The sequence below is a fragment of the Podarcis muralis genome, chromosome 1, assembly GCF_964188315.1.
Source record: "Podarcis muralis chromosome 1, rPodMur119.hap1.1, whole genome shotgun sequence".
Classification (NCBI taxonomy): Eukaryota; Metazoa; Chordata; class Lepidosauria; order Squamata; family Lacertidae; genus Podarcis; species Podarcis muralis.
In genome coordinates, this window is record NC_135655.1 from 15,047,850 (window position 1) to 15,070,726 (window position 22,877).

A 22,877-nucleotide genomic window follows, 5' to 3' on the forward strand; every position below is an offset into this window, starting at 1 on the left:
ATTATTTATACCCCGCCCATCTGGCTGGGCTTCCCCAGCCCACTCTGGGCGGCTTCCAACAAAATATTAAAATACAGTAATGCATCAAACATTAAAAGCTTCCCTAAAGAGGGCTGCCTTCAGATGTCTTCTAAAAGTCTGGTAGTTGTTGTTCTCTTTGACATCTGGTGGGAAGGCGTTCCACAGGGCGGGTGCCACCACTGAGAAGGCCCTCTGCCTAGTTCCCTGTAACTTGGCTGCTGGCATAGGTGGGGAACCTACAGCCCTCCAGTTGTTGTTGGACATCAACTTCCATCAGCGCCATTTGGTATGGCCAAATTCCTCCAGTGGCAGACACCAGGCTCTCAAATTTCAGTGGTGCCCTGCGCAATGCTAAAATCTGGCGCCCCTGCCTCTTGGGCTCTGTTCTACTTCATTGCTGTGGTGCCCCCTGCAGCATGGTGCCCAAGGTGGCCACACCGATCATGCCACCCTAAAAGCACCTCTGGTTCCTTACAGCTGGCCTTAAAGGATTGGAGCGTAAGGTTGTTCTGTGGTTCCTTGGGTCCACATTCTTCAAAGTCTTGATCATGGTCCTTTGGTCTTTTCCCATAGCTTTTAAATCAGCTTTAAGTTCTTTGCACATGCTTCCACGAATATTTCAGACAAGGACTCCTGTTTCTGTGTCGATGTTTTGCTGATATGCAAGTGCATTTAAGAATAACCTGGTTAAAACACCATTGATCTATCTGCTAACACTTCTTTCCTAGGTGGGCATGAAAACAAAACTACTGGAATCTACTGGGAAATGTTTTAATCTTTGCCAGGAACTATGCATGCAAAGTTTGGGAAATAAATATAGCCCCTCACAATGGACGTCTGGGCATGGAGACTTTAACATACGATACTGAGGACCATGTTCACACACTATAAAAGCTCAGGATGCCCAAGAAATGTGGGAAGATCACTTGGGGGACAGGTTCTTGCAACTGTCTATTGCAGGGCTCTGCTCAGCGCTCCCTTTAAATAATATTTTTTTCTTTGCATCTCCCCTCTAAAAACTAGGTGCGCCTTATGGTCTTATGGAACGAAAAATACGGTATCATTCCTACTTTAAAAAGAGATTGTTGACAGCCAAGTAAACAGTTTCCCAGGTTTTTGATACCCGGAACTTTCCTCCACCCTCGATTCACAGTGCAGGACCACGTTACTTTTAGAAGCAAAACGATGCATATGTTACAATCAGCTCCCAGCAAAAAAACACGAGTCAATATTCAGGGGAAGGGCTTCAGCTCAGTGGTGGAGCTGAAGAACTAGGATTTATGAATCCCTTATAATAATAATAATTTATTATTTGTACCCCGCCCATCTGGCTGGGTTTCCCCAGCCACTCTGGGCGGCTTCCAACAAAGATAAAAAAATACACTAAAATGTCACATATTAAAAACTTCCCTGAACAGGGCTGCCTTCAGATGTCTTCTGAATGTCAGGTAGTTGTTTATCGCTTTGACATCTGATGGGAGGGCGTTCCACAGGGCGGGTGCCACTACCGAAAAGGCCCTCTGCCTGGTTCCCTGTAACTTGACCTCTCGTAGTGAGGGAACCGCCAGAAGGCCCTCGGAGCTGGACCTCAGTGTCCGGGCAGAACGATGGGGGTGGAGACGCTCCTTCAGATATACTGGACCAAGGCCGTTTAGGGCTTTAAAGGTCAGCACCAACACTTTGAATTGTGCTCGGAAACTTACTGGGAGCCAATGTAGGTCTTTCAAGACCGGTGTTATATGGTCTCGGCGGCCGCACCCAGTCACCAGTCTAGCTGCCGCATTCTGGATTAGTTGTAGTTTCCGGGTCACCTTCAAAGGTAGCCCCACGTAGAGCGCATTGCAGTAGTCCAAGCGGGAGATAACCAGAGCATGTACCACTCTGGCGAGACAGTCCGCAGGCAGATAGGGTCTGCATGAACACATGTAACAGAAGCACAACAATTTTAAGGAAAAGCACATTTGGGGAGGAATTACAGTCACACCTCGGGTTACAGATGCTTCAGGTTGCGTTTTTTTGGGTTACGGACCGCCGAAACCCGGAAGTACCAGAACAGGTTACTTCCGGGTTTTGGGAGTCATGCGTGCGCAGAAGTGCTAAATCACGCTTTGCGCATGCACAGAAGCGTCAAATTGTAACCTGTGAGTGTGCAGGTGCGCCGCTGCGGGTTGCGAATGCTGCGGGTTGCGAACGTGCATCCTGCATGGATCACGTTTGCAACCCGAGTGTCCACTGTATTTGGAGCAGACGGCGGGGGCTGCTTCACCCTTTCCCATCTTTGCCCTCAGAATTCTCTTGTTTGAAACTGTGCAGCGGGGAGGACAGTTTCAAGTGGAGATGCGGTGGGGTGAGGGTTAAGCACTTTCCTCCTCGCTGCCTTTCTCCTCTGCATGGTTCTCCCCCAAAGGTGTTTCCAATAAACCCCTGTGTGTGCCATATGTAGTTAGGGTCTGGTCCCTCCCTGTGCCTTGGCTGAATTTTAACACAGTGCTTCAAATCTAGGGTGTGATGCAAGATCTTAGAGACAGCTCAGGCATGTGGGAGGAGGAAGGCTCAAAACAGGAAGCGCTGCAGATCGCTTTGGTAATTGTCAAGGGTGGCCTGTGTGCATTTACCGTATATGCTCCACCTAATTAAGGGATTATGGGCATTTGGAATGCCTCCATGAGTTCTGGGCTTCTTCAGATGCCTAAACTGTATTCCCCTAGATAAATCTAAGCCTTTCCCACCAGCTGGCAACTGTATTAAAGAGGCAGGAACCAATTAAAATGTAAATCAGGGGGAAAGTAAAGTGGGATAGAGGAGCAGGTCAACGAGCTGTGCTAAATCACTTTGAGCAGCTTTTGTTGGTTCTCTGCCTAGGAGCCTCTGCTTTTGAAAAAAGTAGCAGAGGTCTATTTCTGTTGTGAAGACACGGAGGTGCTGATGCATACAGAATGACTGAGCATCATCTGGTCCATGTTGTAGAAATGCTCCGGGGTAGAAAAAGCATGCCTCAAATTATTGTATTTTTTTGGATCCACACTCGCCAGGAAAGTAATCACAACATCTCAGGGCAAAATCCTAATGCACTGTTGTCGGTCTCTGATGCTATGGTAACGTCCACAGTATATGTTTAAAGCCTCTGTCCTGGAAATGTGAAAAATCCCTGGGGCAGTAGGGCTCTGTTTACATCCACAAATCTTAACAGTCAGGGCTTCACCCAAAGAATCTTGGGAACTGGCATTTCTTAAGGGACACGGGTGGCGCTGTGGGTTAAACCACAGAGCCTAGGACTTGCCAATCAGAAGGTCGGAGGTTTGTATCCCCGCGACGGGGTGAGCTCCCATTGCTTGGTCCCTGCTCCTGCCAACCTAGCAGTTCGAAAGCACGTCAAAGTGCAAGTAGATAAATAGGCACCGCTCCGGTGGGAAGGTAAACGGCGTTTCCGTGCACTGCTCTGGTTCGCCAGAAGCGGCTTAGTCATGCTGGCCACATGACCCGGAAGCTGTACGCCGGCTCCCTAAGTCAGTAAAGCGAGAGGAGCGTCGCAACCCCGGAGTCGGTCACAACTGGACCTAATGGTCAGGGGTCCCTTTTCCTTTACCTTTAAGGGTGTTGGGAGTTGTTTAGAGACCCCCTCCACCCTGCCAGAGCTACATTTAGAACTCATGCACATTCCCCACCTTGCCTGAGGTGGCTGAGGAATTGGGGCAATACCAATAGGATATGGGGAGCTGCCTTACAGCAAGCCACACTAAATATTGTCGACACTAACGCACTCCACTGTTGCAAACAGGCAATATTCTCATCCTTGCCTAGAGATAATGGGGATTCGACTTTGGACGTTTTGAATGGAAAGAGGAGACTGAGAGGAGATAGGATGGCCATCTTCAAATATCCAAAGGGCTGTCACAAGGAAGATGGAGAGAGCTTGTTTTCTCCTGTTCTGGAGGGTAGGACTCGAACCAATGGCTTCAAGTTACAAGAAACGAGCTTCCGACTAAACATAAGGAAGAACCTTCTGACAGCAAGTGATGTTCAACAGTGGAACAGTCTCCCTCGGAAGGTTGTGGACTCTCCTTCCTTGGAGGTTTTTAAGCAGAAATTGGATGGCCATCTGTCGTGGATGCTATAGCTGAGATTCCTGCACTGCCGGGGGTTGGACTAGATGACCCCTGGGCTCCCTTTCAACTCCACAGTTCTGTGATTCTATGAAAGCAGGTGATCAGCCACTGACCAGTGGTACTTATTGGCTGCCACTGCCACTGACTGTTAGCTATGCTGGCACACCAGCCCCTGTGCAGATGGCCAGAGCAGCTTGCAAGTGAGGATGATGTCTGCCTTTGACAATAATTCTGCCTTGCAAGGGGTTTTACAGTTGCCAAAAACATCGCTGTTGTTTGCAACCTTGGCTTTGCTCAAAAGTGAAAGCAGCGATGGTGAGAAATTAAGTTATCCGAGTTCTTAGAATTACTCCCATTCCTACCACATGAAAGAAGCTGTGGTTTGGGTTGCTCCTCCAAGGACGTGTGCAAGGCTGTCCGTTAAACTGCTCGGAAGATATACTCCCCATCCGCTTTTCAAAGAGGCCTGCCCTGATTCAAAGAGGCACGATTCATAATAAAATAAAATTTCATCAGTTCACAACGGCAATTCAATTACGGTAAGTCCCTTTTCTCATTTCAGAATTCTGGGAGCAGCAGTCTCCTCGCCACAGAGCCATGATTCATAGAACGCCTAACAAACTGCAGTTCCCAGGGTTCTCTGGGGGAAGCCACGTGCTTTAAATGTGTGGTGGGTGTGCTTTGAATGATCTGCCCATGCACACACCCTGGCTCAGTGATGGCATCTCACGGAGGAAATCAACAAGAACTGCTGCGGCTTGGAATCTCAGCAGCTGGGTTCTAGCGCAGTCTTCTTGAATTGCAAATACTCCTCTTACCTGTGTTTCCAGCTTTAATTTATTTAAAAAGCATTTCCTGTATCTCAGCATCAGACCAGCTAGGGTCTTCTCCAGTTCTTCACAGTTGATGTGAAAAGTCGCTTGCAAGTTCATCCTGTAGTGAAAAGGCCAACAAGTTAATGTTCATTAAGGTGTAATTTACAAAGCCAATACGCCAATACGCGGCAGCTAAACAAAGCCAATACGCGGCAGCTAAAAAAAGCCAATGCAATTCTGGGCTGCATCAATAGGAGTATAGCATCTAGATCAAGGGAAGTAATAGTACCACTGTATTCTGCTCTGGTCAGACCTCACCTGGAATACTGTGTCCAGTTCTGGGCACCACAGTTCAAGAAGGACACTGACAAACTGGAACGTGTCCAGAGGAGGGCAACCAAAATGGTCAAAGGCCTGGAAACGATGCCTTATGAGGAACGGCTAAGGGAGCTGGGCATGTTTAGCCTGGAGAAGAGGAGGTTAAGGGGTGATATGATAGCCATGTTCAAATATATAAAAGGATGTCATATAGAGGAGAGAGAAAGGTTGTTTTCTGCTGCTCCAGAGAAGCGGACACGGAGCAATGGATCCAAACTACAAGAAAGAAGATTCCACCTAAACATTAGGAAGAACTTCCTGACAGTAAGAGCTGTTCGACAGTGGAATTTGCTGGCAAGGAGTGTGGTGGAGTCTCCTTCTTTGGAGGTCTTTAAGCAGAGGCTTGACAACCATATGTCAGGAGTGCTCTGATGGTGTTTCCTGCTTGGCAGGGGGTTGGACTCGATGGCCCTTGTGGTCTATTCCAACTCTATGATTCTATGATTCCTTTATTTCTTAAAGAGCAACCCCCTTTCTCTGCTTACAACAGGCATGAAGCATTAAAGGTAAAGGGTAAAGGGACTCCTGACCGTTAGGTCCAGTCGTGAACGACTCTGGGGTTGCAGCGCTCATGTCGCTTTACTGGCCGAGGGAGCCGGCGTACAGCTTCCGGGTCATGTGGCCAGCATGACTAAGCCACTTCTGGCGAACCAGACCAGCGCACGGAAACGCCGTTTACCTTCCCGCTGGAGCGGTACCTATTTATCTACTTGCACTTTTGATGTTCTTTCCAACTGCTAGGTTGGCAGGAGCAGAGACCAAGCAACAGGAGCTCACCCCGTCGCGGGGATTCGAACCGCCGACCACCTGATCGGCAAGCCCTAGGCTCTGTGGTTTAGACCACAGCGCCACCCACATTACTTGCTATTTAGTATAGAGTAAGCAATCTAGGAACCCACAGCTAAATAATTTCACTCTGATTTCTAACGAAGACCAAAGAAGGCCAAATAGAACGATGTTGAAATTTAAGGTTTTCTTTCGGCCGCTTATTTTCCCGCTGGTTATCCTGATTAAACGCCTCGCTCTTTTAACAACTTCAAAATAAATGGCATTTCCCAAAGATCCAAATTGATTTTTGCCAACCTCTGTCTTAATTAGAAGCCTTAATTTCCCATCGTTAGGAACAGAAGCGAAGGTGAAATTAAAAGCCTGAAATTAAATTGCATGCTAGATGGCAGCTTGCCAGCTTGATCGCTGCATAACAGCAATAATGAACTCACATGTAATGATAAAGAGAAGAATCGAAAGAGGAGTCGTGCACCAATTAAAGGTTTTGGCTTTGAACCGATTAATCAGTTAACAAATTGATTACATTTTAATACATCTGTGTATTTTTAGATCCTATACAGAAGTCTTTTCACCAAATGTGCTGGCTGGGCTTTTCAAATTTCTACTCCACCTTTCTTCCAAGATGGATTCCTCTCTCCCTCCAGGTCAGGAACTGGGGTGTGCGGAGATACCCCTTGAGGAGTTCCACAAAGCCTGTGTTTCTGTATTTCTTGCAAATGTGAAATATACCCGGAGTCAAGTGTGGATTTCATGCTCTTTATTCAGCTCATAGTAGTGAGGAATGCAAGTCCCCCCAAAGTGTCTGCTTTATATACATTATTTACGCAATGGGCCCCACGTGATTGGCTAATTCCGGGATTCTCCTGGACAATTCAAAGTGTTGGTGCTGACCTTTAAAGCCCTAAATGGCCTCAACCCAGTATACCTGAAGGAGCATCTCCATCCCCATCATTCAGCCCGGACACTGAGGTCCAGTGCCAAGTGCCTTCTGGCGGTTCCCTCCCTGTAAGAAGTGAGGCTGCAGGGAACCAGGCAGAGGGCCTTCTTGGTAGTGGGGCCTCCCTCTGGAACGCCCTCCCATCAGATGTCAAAGAAATCAGATCTGACTTTTAGAAGACACCTGAAGGCAACTCTGTATTGGGAGTTTTCTTAATGTCTAATGTTCTTATGTGCCGTAAGCCGCCCAGAGTGGCTGGGGAAACCCAGCCAGTTGGGGGGATATAAATAATAAAATTATTATTAGCATTATTATGGATCCAAGTGTTAAACTATGAGGAAGGATTCAAATTCCTGGTGAGGTGATAGCCTAGGTTTGTAGGCCGTTAAGGGAACAAAGGAAATGGATCGGTGCCAGATGACGAAGGGGTGGAGCTCCTCCCTCAACCGGCTGGTTGTTAGAAAGAGAAAAGGCCGGAATGGGGAGTTGAGTGACATGAGCTAGAAGGGGGAAAGCAACGGGCTGGGAAGGCAGAGAGTGAGAGCGACACTTGATTTCAGTTTGAATCCAAGGCTGCAGCTATGGGGGATGCAAAGTCCTCTTGGGGTGTTAATGCTGCCAGCATCTTTAGCGTAGGCTCAGGTCACATATACGTGTAAATACAGTGGTGCCCTGCAAGACGAATGCCTTGCAAGACGGAAAACCCGCTAGACGAAAGGGTTTTCCGTTTTGGAGGTGCTTCGCAAAACGAATTTCCTATGGGCTTGCTTCGCAAGACGAAAATGTCTTGCGAGTTCCTGCAGGGTTTTCCCCCTCCCCCCCCTTTTTCCCAAGCTGGTAAGCCGCTTATCAGCTGATCCGCTAAGCCGCTAAACAGCTGATCCGCTAAGCCGCTTATCAGCTGATCCGCTAAGCCGCTTAACAGCTGATCGCTAAGCCGCTTATCAGCTGATCCGCTAAGCCGCTTAACAGCTGATCCGCTAAGCCGCTTATCAGCTGATCCGCTAAGCCGCTAAGCTGCTTATCAGCTGATCCGCTAAGCCGCTAAGCCGCTTATCAGTTGATCCGCTAAGCCCGCTAGGCCGCTAATAGCGCTAATCCGCTAATGGGCTTGCTTTGCAAGACGAAAAAAATCGCAAGACGAAGAGACTCGCGGAACGGATTCTTTTCGTCTTGCGAGGCACCACTGTAAACTGTATATCAAAGACACCAAAGTCTCTGCTGTAGCTCATTCCAAAGGAAACCCAAACTAGGAATGAAGGAGTGAAATTCATTTGCTTCACATTTTAACACAATTAATTCACACTTTCCAACGCAATACACAAATAGAAACACAGTTATCCTTTAAAATCTGCACCTCTCTGAATTTTGCGGTGCCATACAGCAGCAGCAGCAGCAACAAAAAGTATGCACCCGAGATACCACTGTAGTATACACATTACTGCAAGCAATTTCCTCCAATATGTATTTCCTCCAATACATATTGGAGGAAATTGCTTGCAGTAATGTGTATACTACAGTGGTATCTCGGGTTAAGTACTTAATTCATTCTGGAGGTCCGTATTTAACCTGAAACTGTTCTTAACCTGAAGCACCACTTTAGCTAATGGGGCCTCCTGCTGCTGCCGCACCGTTGGAGCACGATTTCTGTTCTCATCCTGAAGCAAAGTTCTTAACCCGAGGTAATATTTCTGGGTTAGCGGAGTCTGTAACCTGAAGCGTATGTAACCCCAGGTACCACTGTAGTTGATAATGTGTATACTAGGAGAAATGTACACTAAAATGCAGGCGAATTTTCACGAGCAGCTTCTTTTTAAAATTGCAAACTGGTGCAGAAATGTGGTGAATTGAAGGCGGGAAAAACAAGAAACTATTTACAATCAACACTGACAGATTTGCTCATCCCTAAGTCATTGCAATTGTTTTTGTTTGTTTTTTAGCCATGTTTGTAGGGGGGAAAATGCATCCCACACATTGCTGGGTCTACTAATCCTTCAAAACAAAAAATGTATATTTACGTTTACACAATAGTTTCTTGTTTTTCTTTTAATTGCCTGCTTGGGTTTCTTCTGTGGATAGAAAAAAATATGACAGTAACAAGCTGAATTTATTTCCAGCCCCTTCAACTGTATTGCTAATTACTGGAGGTGCCCTGCCACCTAGAGGCAAAATAATGCTAGTGCACAAAATAAATTCTAAAAACATACTATACGTGAAATGGGCTCCTGATTGTTTTTTTAATGCTTTTAGATATATTTTGTGTTTACATAGATTGTGAACGGCTGTAAGATGGTAACGTGTTTTTGTCTCTCTTGTCTTTGCTATTGCATGTTAATTTTTATTGCATTGATTTCCATGGTGACTATGGGCGAATGCACCCTCCAAGTGTCCCCATTTTTAAGGGACAGTCCTGGATTTACAGAAGCCATCCCAGTTTCTGATTTGATCCGGGAATGTCCCACTTTTCCTTAGGACATCCCTATTTTCATTGGAGAGATGTTGGAGGCTATGGAGTTATCCGACCCCTGAGCCAAGGAGATAAGTAACTATTCAACCTTTAGAAGACATCTGAAGGCAGCCCTGTATTGGGAAGTTTTAAAACGTTTAGTGTTTTATTCTGTTTTTATATATTGTATGTTGGTAGCCACCCAGAGTGGCTGGGGCAACCCAGTCAGATGGGTGGTGTATTAATAATAATAATAATAATAATAATAATAATAATAATAATAATAATGGATGCCCCTATTTTCATTGGAGAAATGTTGGAGGGTATGAAAGCTGGTGTGTGTGTGTGTGTGTGTGTCCACTTTCCTATCTCCATAACCTGAATGGAAACTGGGGTTACTGGCCTCTCAGTGGGCAGGTTCATCTTTTGGGGGGTACACTAGTAATTTTTGTGCAGGGCTGCTTTCTAAAAAGAAATTATAAGGCAGTAAAATGGGCATAGGGAACTTGTGTCACACCTTAATTTACCTTTGTTGGATAGGTTCCCCTTATACTGGTACTTCCACCCAGCACAATGTGTGGAGACTGAGGAATTGTATTTTCCCTGCAAAACGATCCCTGGACGTTCCGTTGTCCAAAAGAACACAACCAATTTGCCTTCTGCACTAAATCCTAAGATCTGGTCCCACATTTCCTCTTCAAACACAGCATGAGGGAGGGAAAAACAAGTTTACCTCAAGTCCTGGAAGCTGTTAAGGTAGGCCATCATGAACATCAGAAACTGGGGGTGATCTTTCGCTTGGTCCAGAAATGCTTTCCCAAAGCTGTAATAAAATTGTTGGTTTAAGGTTGTTTAAATTATTATTTTGAAATGTAATTTAGAAAATTTAATAAAAATTGTATACAAAAATAAAATAAAATAAAAGTCAGAGGAGTTATTGGATGATAGTTCTATCAATCATGTTTAGCCAGGTCAGCTAAAATGGGTCCTTCATGCTTAAAGAAGCAATATGTATTTGACTACTAGTTGGTGCTGGGGACATTGTGATTTGCAGAGATGGCCAAACAGGCCCCAGATTTCTTTTCCAGCTCTTCCGTCTGAAGTTCTTTTTGCTGGCGATGTCAGAGTCAGAATTTGGATTCATTTGAAGAGGAAACATTTGCCTCTGCACTTGAGCTAAAGCCTCTGAGCTGCGTCCTCAGAACAGCTGATGCTTTTCCATCATGCCTATTTGCTAGAACCATTAAGCATAAAACATGATCCAGTTTAGACACTGGGACTTTGAAACAAGCAGACATTACCGTGGTAGGAATTCTGTCACTTCTTTCACGATACCTTTGAGAACGGCGTCTTCCACTTCTTCACAAATGCAGCCGGCTACCTTTCTGTGTTGTTTGGCGAGCTAGACCAAAGGGGACAAGGGATGTAACCAAAAGCAGAGAGGCAATGGCTTTGTTTGATGAGTACAATGGGCACCTCAATGGTTTTTCCAGGTGTGACAGACACAGAACATGCCAGAGCTTGCATTTTGCAAAGAGGAAGCAAGAATGACCCGGGTGAGGCAAGGGAAATCTATTTGCCAAAATTTTAACCGACTGGGGTAGTAAAACACCTCATCGTTTTTTCATAGGCAAATGGTCAAGGAAAGGTTTAAAAAAGTATGTGGGGTGTAGCTTTTGAGAAGTGCAATTTTTGAAGGATCTCGTTTTATTTCAGAAAGTGTGAATTAAGCAGGGTTGCCTTTAAATGCAAACGGAAACCCCATCCCTACCAGCAGGCCTGTGTTATTGCGATTTCTGAGGGATGGCCATGCCTTAACTAACATCTGGGTTCCTCATCCTCGGCCCTCCAGATGTTTTTGGCCTACAACTCCCATGATCCCTAGCTAGCAGGACCAGTGGTCAGGGATGATGGGAACTGTAGTCTCAAAACGTCCGGAGGGCCGAGGTTGAGGAAGCAAACAGGACACAAAAGCAATTGCTGCACCCCCTTACAAAATTCCTGCTAATCCATATACTTTTTGATTATTGAAAACATATAATGATCCCACGAAACGTTCGTAATGACAGCAGAACAAAAAGCCCTCCCTCCAAAACACCTCACCTTAAATTTTATTTTCTCCCAATATGGGTTTATTATGTCGTTTGCATTTTATTTAACTGAAACGACTCAGCCCACTGCAAATTGCAAAAATATGAGTTCCTCCTGGCTTCATTGATGTCCCAATCCCCAAATCTAGCAGGGGCTTTTCTTTCTCTTTCTTTAAAAATGTGGGAGGTTGGCATTCTGCTGTGGTCACACACCTCACCCCCAATTTCTTCCTCCTCCTTTCTCTTTTTTCAAGGCTGCCGCAGGCCTAGTAGCAAGTGGCTTCTCCCCACCAATATTTTTTTTTGTAACAACCCTGTTCCCTGCACTCCCTCCTTCCTTCTAAAATGGCTCTAAAAATCAGTTGCCTATTATGTCTGTGACACAATTGACAGCAGGTTTAATTTGTAGCTAGGAAGCGAGGGGTGGCAGTGTTAAAAATTGTAATAAAACTACATTTTGCTAATACATTCTCCAAGGACGTGACTAACATAAATTAGCACAGTAGGCGACACCTACATACCAGAAGGTAATATTTCAATTTCCCTGGAATCAAAGAACATGCATGTGCTATGAACAATCTCAGCAAATACCGTTTGAATATCGTAGGACAGCGACGAATCGTATGGGTTTTTTCGCTCATCTGGCTCTCCTTTCCACTTTTCCTTGGTCTCCAGTATCAAAATATTCTCCAAGCAGTTCTTGGTTTCCTGCTAAATATTTAGATAAAGGGGAACAACACAGCTCAACATAATCATATATGCAGACACTTCTTTTATGCACACGCATCCCAGTTCCTTGTAGCTCTCCAGCAAAATTGTTTTCAAAATGGGTCCAAAAAGATGCTTTGGAAGCCAGTCAAGTTCTGCTGCTTGAGAAGGCCTCTCCTCCTCCTGGAGGGGAGGTGTTGTGAGCGGGAGACGATTCCCGTGTCATGCAGGGGGCGTTCTGCCCCCTGCCCCGTCCTCATGGCTGGCGCGCCACGCCCCCCGGTTGGGCACCCAATTGGGAAGTGCAGAGGGGGCGTGGTTTGCCGCTCAAATGCGGCTGCGCCAGCCATTTCACACCATTGCGCTCACATCTTGCTACGAGTCACCCACCCACCACTCCCTTTAAAAATGTAAAGGTACCCCTGCCCGTACGGGCCAGTCTTGACAGGCTCTAGGGTTGTGCGCCCATCTCACTCAAGAGGCCGGGGGCCAGCGCTGTCCGGAGACACTTCCAGGTCACGTGGCCAGCGTGACATCGCTGCTCTGGCGAGCCAGAGCCGCACACGGAAACGCCGTTTACCTTCCCGCTAGTAAGCGGTCCCTATTTATCTACTTGCACTCGGAGGTGCTTTCAAACTGCTAGGTTGGCAGGCGCTGGGACCGAGCAACGGGAGCGCACCCCGCCACGGGGATTCGAACCGCCGACCTTTCGATCGGCAAGCCCTAGGCGCTGAGGCTTTTACCCACAGCGCCACCCGCGTCCCACCACTCCCTTTAGAGCTTAGCTTTTCCCTTGACCTTGCTATGGACCCATGGTTGGTCGCCCTGGTTGCCCAGGGGGCCTGGTAGGAGTTTTTTCCCCAATTGGCGATTTAATTGGCACCGGCCTCTTGGTTTTTTTGCCTACCTCCTAGCAATCATCACAACTTTTGTGGTATTTGGCGGTTAGGCATTGGAATGTAATGTTGGTGTGTGGAAGGGCAAGGTGTGGCCATCGCCTACCCCTTCAATTTTGGGTATTCCATTAAAGGAATCCGGCAGTCGTGGATCCTGTCCGATGCCTGTGTGGCGGGGGGCCATGGCACGACCCTCGGTGACATCAGGGGAGAGCTTATAGTTGTATTAGCATCAACAGGCTCCCCCGACTGGTGGTTAACCCCTCTTCAGACTCACCCCTCTCCCAGTGGGTGGAGTCTTTTGTCCGTGGTCCAATGCCTAAGCCAATACCTTCTCACATGCTGTAATCAATAAAGCTGTGGCCTTTTCTTGCCCATTAACCTAATATACCGTGTCCACGTGTCTTTATTTCCCAAGCGGGGATCGGGTCCTTGAATCACTAAAATCAGCAAGGGCAGACAAACTGCCTTGCAAAACAGGTTGGCCCACCGCTAAGTGTGGATGGGTGGGTGAGAATTCAATTCAGACCGCATTTAAAGACAAACCATTCAAATATTCCCTTTTGGAAACGATATGTTGAACCACAAAACACAGCCATCCTTCAGAATTTGCCGAATTTAGCAATGCAGTTCTCCAGGCAAGTAAAGTGTATAAAATGCGTATTATTAGGGTAAAGGGAAAATCATGCACAAAAGTTGCATTATATTAGGAGAAATTGCTTCCAAGAATGTGTACATTAGTCAAAACTGCACACTAAATGAACCCGTCATGGGGCTTTGATGAAAAGAGCTCACACTCACTTCTCAATGCTCCTTGCACGCCTATTTTCATCGGAGAAATGTTGGAGATTATGCCCTACTGCATGCCTTTGTTGTGGCCTAGGGTCTGTTAAAGGTAAAGGTAAAGGGACCCCTGACCATTAGGTCCAGTCGTGGCCGACTCTGGGGTTGCGGCGCTCATCTTGCTTTACTGGCCGAGGGAGCCGGCGTACAGCTTCCGGGTCATGTGGCCAGCATGACTAAGCCGCTTCTGGCAAACCAGAGCAGTGCACGGAAATGCCGTTTACCTTCCCACTGGAGTGGTACCTATTTATCTACTTGCACTTTGACGTGCTTTCGAACAGCTAGGTTGGCAGGAGCTGGGACCGAACAATGGGAGCTCACCCCGTTGCGGGGATTCAAACCGCTGACCTTCTGATCGGCAAGCCCTAGGCTCTGTGGTTGAACCCACAGCACCACCCGCATCCCTGAGCACTGGATAGGTTTGCCTTTAAATGATAATCGAATCAAATTCCTCCCACCCCCATCCCCATATGTAAACCAGGAAGTAGACAAGGAATCTCCATTCAACAAATAATGCGTTGCTCCTGTGGAAGTTTAAGGGGCCTTTGGATCCCATTCATAAATGCATTTTCTAAGGCAATCACTTCATTCTGAAGGAAGTTGGGGCATTGAACGCTACAGTCTGGAATAAAAGCAGCACGTGTTCGATTCAATCAGCGATGCAAACTTCCCCACCCTCTCCTTTGATTTATACAAGGAAATTGAGATGTTACCTGGACAGAGTTAACGTAGTTGCTCTTCAGTTTCTCTAAATCTTCTGCAGTTAACAAATCTGGCAGAGCTTCAGTTTTTATTTCTGGTTTAAGGTCTGGGCATCCTAAGAGATTTTCACTACAAAAACAAAAACAGGATTCCATGATGTTTCTACACCTGGGACCTTCGTCCAGAAGCCTGTGGACAGAATCTGGCTTACAGAAAATACCTAACTGGTCTTGGCAAAGTCTTTCCCTCCCATCACTTTAAAGGAAAGGAGAGCAGCAGCTGGGTTGTCACCTAATCTAATTCATTTTGGTGTGTTATTGTCACTAACATACACGTTTTACAAATCTATGGCTTTTAAAATGTTTTTGTGGGAGAAGGGTTATTGGCTTGTTTTTGTTTTATTATTCTGTATTCTCATTTTGTATTTTTCTGTTGTGAACTATCCTGGGATCTTTGGATGAAGGGCAGTATACAAATTTAATAATAATAATAATAATAATAATAATAATAATAATAATAATAATAATAATTTTACATGCTTTTTGTGTGCACTTTTTTGTAGCATACAGTGTTTTGTATTTATTTTATTTTATTTTAAGGACAGCTTTACAAAATGTAGAGACGCACAAAGCAGATTACCAGCATCAGACCTAGAGCCAGGAACCAGGTTCATTTCATTAGCCAGTGACTCTGTAGCCTCCAATGGTGTCCTAGTAATTACTGGATTCCAGGGTAACAAAAATATGAAGGGGGGGGGGGGCTGGAGGAATCCACACAAGCATGTGGGAGGGGTCAGCGGTACAATCCTGCTGCCTCTTGATCACATGGAAATCACATGGACATGAGTGGCGCTGTGGTCTAAACCACTGAGACTCTTGGGCTTGCCGATCGGAAGCTCAGCGGTTCGAATCCCCGCGATGGGGTGAGCTCCCGTTGCTCAATCCCAGCTCCTGCCAACCTAGCAGTTCAAAAGCACACCAGTGCAAGTAGATAAATAGGTACCACTGTGGCAGGAAGGTAAACAGCATTTCCGTGCACTCTGGTTTCTGTCACAGTGTCTTGTAGGGCCAGAAGTTGTATAGTCATGCTGGCCACATGACCTGGAAAGCTGTCTGTGGACAAACATCGGCTCCCTTGGTCTGAAAGCGAGATGAGCTCCACAACCCCATAGCTGCCTTTGACTGGAATTAACTGTCCAGGGGTCCTTTACCTTTACCTTTTTTACTGAACACTGCAGCACCTATAGCTTGTGACATGGACCAAACAATATCTGAGACTTAACCATCCAGGGGTCCTTTACCTTTTCCTAACCATCATGTGATTAATGGGAAACCTACCTGCGGTATACATTAGTGACCCAGTTGAGTACTGCATAGAATTGATTGCATCCCAGGCTCTCATCTTCTTCCAGGATGCTTTGTAAATGCGAAGAGAGGGCTTTGTGGAAAGCCTTCAGGTATGCATCGCCCACACTGTAGCCTGGTGGGTAGCATTTGTGTACCCAGTGTTTGATTGTCAACAAATCTGTTCTTACGACTTCTTTGAGATATCCTAAGTGTATCGAGAGCCAAGAGGTGTTGTCCTCCTTCAGTGGCACAGGCACTTTTGAGACCCTGATTTCCACACTTCGCTTGACAGCGTCTTCCCAAAGCTGCCTCCAGTTCCTGGCTAACCCAAGGTTGGACACAGCCTCGGATGAGGCAGCGATGCTTGTAGCCCCAGCATGGGCTTTTTCTTCCTCTGCGATCAGAGTCACAAGAGTGTTTAAAGCCTTTGCATCTACCCTGGGAAGCTCCAGGGTTTCCTCCACGATGCGCTGGATGGCCTTAGAAACCAAGTCGTAGAGCAAGTCAATGTCCTTGGCCTTCACAATGCATCCCTTGGGGTTGTCTTCATATTTCTTGGCATCTATTTCAGCCAGAAGCTCCCTTTCTAAACCCTTGATGTTTTTGAAGGCTTCTAGAAGTTGCCCGTTTTTAATAAGTTCATTTATCTGCATAACTAAAGAGAGAAATGGAGTGTGAGAGCAAGCCACATCTACTGCATGTTTTCCTCTTCAGAAATAATTTGGAATAGTTCATCTGGGGCAGTGGTGGGGAACCTATGACCTCTTACTTGTTGCTGGACTCCAGCCCCCCAAATCCCTGACCATTAGCCAAACTGGCTTGCGCTGGTGGGAGCTGGAGTCAATAAACATCTGGAGGGCTAGAGGTGTCCCACTCATGCTCTGTTGCATAAAACGAAACCTAAACAAGATGCTTTGTCTATTGTCTCACCACAGGAGGTGGATCTTTCATACAGAACAAGAATAAAAGGAGTTATAGAACTATTTCTGTGTTCTCAAGAGAAGAAGAAGAAGAAGAAGAGGAGTTTGGACTTGATATCCCGCCTTTCACTCCCCTTGAGGAGTCTCAAAGCAGCTAACAATCTCCTTTTCCCTTCCTCCCTCACAACAAACACTCTGTGAGGTGAGTGAGGCTGAGAGACTTCAGAGAAGTGTGACTGGCCCAAGGTCACCCAGCAGCTGCATGTGGAGGAGCGGAGACGCGAACCTGGTTTACCAGATTACGAGTCCACTGCTCTTAACCACTACACCAGGCTGGCTCCTTGTACTTTAATCCAGAGGTTTTCAACCTTTTCGACTCCACAGCTCCTTTGACCAACTACATTCTTTCTGCGGCACCCTTGTGGGGCTCAGGAGCCATGTTATGTCACCCCTTGCCTGCAAAGCTGGCAGCCTCTTGCCCTTTTTTGGGGCACCCTCCCTTCTAGAATCTTCCCTCAGCCTCCCCTCCTCAGGAGTCCTCTGGGCAGCTGCTGCTGCCACTCCTGGTCTCTGAGCTGCCCCCTCATCTCAAAGAGAGGTGCCTCCTCACACTGCCCCACAGGGGCCTGGGACTTGTCTGTCCATTCCCAACCAGAAAAGCTGGTGGAGTGGCTGGCTGGCTGGGCTCCTTTGCCAACTTGCTTGCTTCCTTCAAGGCTGCCTCAGCTCCTGGCAACCAGCACCCCCTGAGGCACCATTCGCCCGTGAAGCTTGTAGCCAGGGCTGCTGCAATAAGCAGCTGTACAAGCCTTTGGGAGGCAGAGACGTGAGAGGGCATCAGAGGAGGGAGGGAAGGGAAGAGGGACAGAGGCCAGTGTTGCCTGTGATATCGCTGACTACCATTCCAGGCATCCCAGGGTGCCACGGCACACTGGTTGAAAACTACTGCTTTAATCCTTTACAACTGCTGTGGGGAACTTGTGGACCTTCAGTGATTCCAGGTCTTCAGCTCTAATCTTCCCTGGCCATTGACCATGTCCAAGAACTTCTGAAGGGCTTGCAGGCTCTCCTTCCCCAAATACAGGCGGCAAATGTTCTACTGGAATGAAAAGTTTGCATTTCCTTCCTTCTATTCTGACATTGTTTTTACCCCCAAAACATTTCTACTATTAATAATAAGTTTTATTGGAGGGAGATGTGCAATCCTAACCAGTTCATAAGTGCAAGCGAAGAGACTTGCTGGATCACACTGAAGGTCCATCTATTCCAGACATGAGGAAACCTGTGGACCTCCAGATGTTGTTTTTCAGGATACCATTGTTGATGGCATCAGAAGCGGCTGAGAGGTTGAGGAGAACCAAAAGCAGCTTCTGTGGCAAAACTGAGCCTAAACCCTGATTGAAATGGATCTAGAAAATCAGTTTCCCCCAACAGTGCCTGGATCTGATTAAAGACCACCTGCTCAAGAAACCTTCCCCCAAAGGGGAGATATAATAATAATAATAATAATAATAATAATAATAATAATAATAATAATAATAATAATATAATAATAAAATAATAATAATAATAATAATAATAATAATAATAATAATAATTAATAATGATAATAATCATAATTAATAATAATTAATTATTAATAATAATATTAATTATTATTATTATTATTATTTATTTATTTATTTATTTATTTATACCCCGCCCATTTGGCTGAGTTTCTCCAGCCACTCTGGGCAGCTTCTAATCGAGTGTTAAAAACAATACAGCATTAAATATGAAAAACTTCCCTAAACAGGGCTGCCTTCAGATGTCTTTTAAAGATAAGATAGCTGCTTATTTCCTTCACATCTTCCACAGGGCAGGCGCCACTACCGAGGAGGCCCTCTGCCAGGTTCCCTGTAACTTAGCTTCTCGCAGTGAGGGAACCACCAGAAGGCCCTCGGCGCTGGCTGAATGATGGAGGTGGAGACGCTCCTTCAGGTATACAGGACTGAGGCCCTTTAGGGCTTTAAAGGTCAGCGCCAACACTTTCAATTGTGCTCGAAAATGTACTGGGAGCCATTGCAGATCTCTCAGGACCGGTGTTATGATATTGGCAACTAGCTGGTAATTACTTAGATTTTCCGAATCCAGAGAGGTTTCATGAGGAGTGGTCTTACCACTGCCTCATTCAGGTAGGCAGGGACCAACCCACCTCACAAGGAATCCTTAATCACTTCCCTGGCCCAGCCAGCTGTCCCCTCCTTGCTAGTTTTTATCAGCTAAGAGTGCCAGTGGTTGCCCTAACCAGTCCAAGCACCTTCTCCACATCCTCGAGCCTTGCTAACTGAAACTCATCCAACACAACAGGACTAGGCCAGATCTACACTCATGATTTATAACATTAAGGGAGCTTTAGGAATGGTTTTCATAACATACTGTATAAGGGCAAATTATGTTTTCCCTATAACATTAAGAATGCATTAAACAGCTGCTGGCAATTGGGAAACCATGTGTTAAAGGTAAGGGAATGCCTGTGACATTTTAAAATGATAATAATGTTTAAAAGATCAATGTAGACCCAGCCATGGACAGTGCTCTGCATACCTCATGATATTTATCTGCTGTAAACAGTGGAGTCAAGATCACAGTGGATGCAAGCGGTTTTGTCCTCAAAGTGCTTTGCGAGGAAGTCACTGTCATGGAATTCTACTCAATATTGGTCCAGAGCAGAACTCTAATGCATAGTTAGCAGAGTAAAAACTTAAATACGTTGCAGGATTCCCCAAAAATAGACCAGGGGCAATTAATATTTCATCCAGCAGAGCTTTACTGCTACTGAAGGCAAATGAACATAATGGTCACAAATCCAGTACATTCAGGATTGGCACTGCCCATAAGAGGTCCAGTTGCAGCAGACTTAACTTAAACTTACAATAACTTATAATAAGTCTAAACCTCAACACTACATACAGAACACCAGAAGGAAAAGAGATAGAAAGAGAAAGTGAAACCCAGGTTCCTTCTGGCCTTGACTGAATAGATAACAGTTTAAACCAGCTGTACTCAGCTTCTCTGAAGGAATAACCCTGTGCCGGTCCTGGGGGTTAATCAAGAGGCAAGGACCAAGTCCAGTCCGTGGCTGATGAAGCAAGATGAAGGCAGTGCGTAAAAGTCAGGGCAGGGTGCAGGCAGGGACTGACAACCACCAACATTGCTCCCGCAACTTGGGACTGGGGCTGGCTGGCTTTTATATGCCCCGAGGCATAGGGCAGCCCCGATCCTCAGGTGACTCGCCTCTCCTGGCCTGGAGGCAAGCACTCCTCCTGCGGGAACTTAGTTCCCTCCGCCACTCTGCCCTGAGCCTCTGCAGCTCATGAGAGGCTGGAGGGTTACTGGACCCAGAGGCAACCTCAGTTTCCTCTGACGGGGCTGAGAGTGGAGCACCTGCAGGCAACGGGTCCTCCATCCCCTCAGGAGCCAGAGCAGACTCAGCTGGTGCCTGCACCTGAGGATCCAGCACAGGTGAGGACCCTTCAGACTCAAGCCCCAGCTCCAGCTCAGCTGGTTCTGAAGGCGGGGGATCCTGTGCAGGCTGGGATTCCTCAGGTTCAGCATCTGAATCCGAATCCCAGGCCATCACAAACCCAAACATCATGAACCTTCTGTTGTTTCTTTCACGCAGAGAAGCTTCCAGAACCCTCTTGAATTAAGAAGAATAGGAAAGATCTCTACACATCAGATCAATACTTTCTGCACTAAAAATGCAAACTGACAGTCACAGCAAGACGGAAAAGCTCACAACGAGGATGCAAGGGAGGCGACTGTACTATTTAGTCCCCTGCCAGAGTCATTATCAGAGTTCAAGAACACATTCCAGAGAGACAGAAACTCTTATGGGGAGTGAGAAGGAGGCCTGGAGCAGGTATGTGGCCTGAGGAGAGTCCAATGGGCAGATGGAGCAGGCCAGAGGGCTGGATTTGTCCCCCATGCCTGGGGTTGTTCACCCCTGTACTGAAAGCTTTTGTGTTCAGAAAAAGATGGCTAAGAAAGGACAAGACGGAGATTGATAAAACTCTGCAGGGTAATGAGAGACTGCTCCCATCATGGCCCAGTTAAATTCCTGCTCTGCACTTTGCGGTTGTGTAGTTCACATGCACAGAAATGATTTGCGTCATGCATCTGTGTGTGATGTGAGCGAAGGCAGCTGGCTAGTAACGACTTGTACCAAAATACCGCTGACAGACAGTGAGTTTGGGCTCTGGCAGGCGCTGAAGATTAGATTTCGAAAAAGTGGCTGACCCCAATTAATTTACCAATTTTCCTTTCAAGGCAAAGTTGAAACAAGCACAGAGCACATTCCGGCAGATAAAAAGAGACTCACGCAAAACTGAAAGCAAGCAAAAGCAGCGTCCAAGAGGCACTTATAAGCAGTGGCGTAGCGTGGGGGGTGCCAGGGGTGCCGGCCGCACCGGGCGCAACATTTTGGGGGGCGCGTTTGGCCGGCCCCCCTCGAGGAAGCGGGAACCTCTCCAAGGCACAGCGTGCCGTCGGTAGAGGAAAAAAGCCGCGCAGCAGCAGCAGCAGCAGCAGCAAAGTCGGGAGGAGGAGGAGGTGGAGCGAGCCTGCTAATTCCTTGCTGGGAATTAAGCGGCTCAAGACTCTCTCCACTGGCCGCCTGGGTAGTGAGCCGAGCCGAGCAGGGAGTCTGGCGAGGGGGCGGGAAGAGACTTTCCCCCCTTTTTTCCACCTCGCCTGGTCAAAAAGGAGAGCGGAGTCTCCTCAGGGCGCCCTCAGGCAGGGCAGGGCAAGGCAAGCAGAGCGAGGAGGAGAGAGGGGGGGGGGGGAGCAGCCAGGAAACGCCGCGGTGTGGAGGAGGAATCAACTTAGGAGAGAAAGCGAAAATCCTTGGAGAAAGGGGAAAAAGGAAAGAAAAGAGGCAGCTCCAGGAGAGCGCGGGGGAAAGAGAAGCCTCGCTGCTGCTGCTTGGGAGAGTAAATTACTGTACTTGCCTTGCCCCGGGTTAGGGGGCGCAAATTACTTGCCTTGCCCCGGGTTAGGGGGCGCAAATTACTTGCCTTGCCCCGGGTGCTGATAACCCACGCTACGCCGCTGCTTATAAGCAAGAAAGCAAATCTCCGAATTGTCGTTCCCACAAATTATAATAGCTGAGGGACACCTGGGTTCAGTTCCCTGCTCATCCAGAAAGCTGACTGTGACCTCTCGGAGCAGTATCTTTCAGATCTAACCATCCTCCCTAGGTTGATATGTGAACAAAAAGTAAAGGGGGCTGAACGGTACAGGGCCCTGAGATCCGTGAAACAACACAGCCAGTGGTCAGGATGGCACCACCACCCAAAAGTCCCTGCTTCTGATGGACACCCATTGAGTCTCGTTCAGTAGGGGTACCTGATAAATGTCATTGACCGAATTTACAAGGAAGGCACCAGCACTCAACTCAGTTTCAATATTTGATTTGGTATAGTAAATATGCCCTGCATTGTGATATGCTGAAGGAACTGTACACCTGTTTTCAAGTCTTGCCATCCAGAACAACCCAGAAAAACAACATCAAGCAACAGCATCTTCAGTTTCTTACCAGACAGTGGCTCATTCTGAACATGGTCTTCTTCTTCTTCTTCTTCAGGCTCCTTACTCTCCTTCGGAAGGCTGGCCTTTTTTATCTTTAAGAATGAAAAACGCTTGCTGGACCTGGAGGGGTCCGCTTCTTCAGCCGATTGCTCTGTGACACATTTTGATGTATTTCCCATCAGGCTCAAGCTCCGAATTGGTTTGAATTTCTTTGGCTCGTCTTCTCCTTGATGACTCAGGTGCGGATAACCTTTGGGAAGACAATGATTGATTGATTGATTGATTGATTGATTGATTGATTGATTTCCC

The 22,877-nt window shown here is 46.8% G+C and overlaps 1 protein-coding gene across 1 annotated transcript in view; it reads right to left on the reverse strand.

Annotated features, from left to right (window-relative positions):
- EXOC3L4 (exocyst complex component 3 like 4) overlaps nucleotides 1-22,877 on the reverse strand; it is a 42,417-nt gene that overhangs the window by 11,251 nt on the left and 8,289 nt on the right. Inside the window, exons 3-9 of the mRNA XM_077923859.1 lie at nucleotides 22,576-22,818; nucleotides 16,069-16,732; nucleotides 14,743-14,860; nucleotides 12,174-12,293; nucleotides 10,794-10,894; nucleotides 10,226-10,315; nucleotides 4,946-5,060 (exon numbers count right to left, since the gene is read on the reverse strand). Coding sequence (XP_077779985.1) covers nucleotides 4,946-5,060; nucleotides 10,226-10,315; nucleotides 10,794-10,894; nucleotides 12,174-12,293; nucleotides 14,743-14,860; nucleotides 16,069-16,732; nucleotides 22,576-22,818 — 1,451 coding nt within the window. The remainder of the gene's footprint in view (nucleotides 1-4,945; nucleotides 5,061-10,225; nucleotides 10,316-10,793; nucleotides 10,895-12,173; nucleotides 12,294-14,742; nucleotides 14,861-16,068; nucleotides 16,733-22,575; nucleotides 22,819-22,877) is intronic.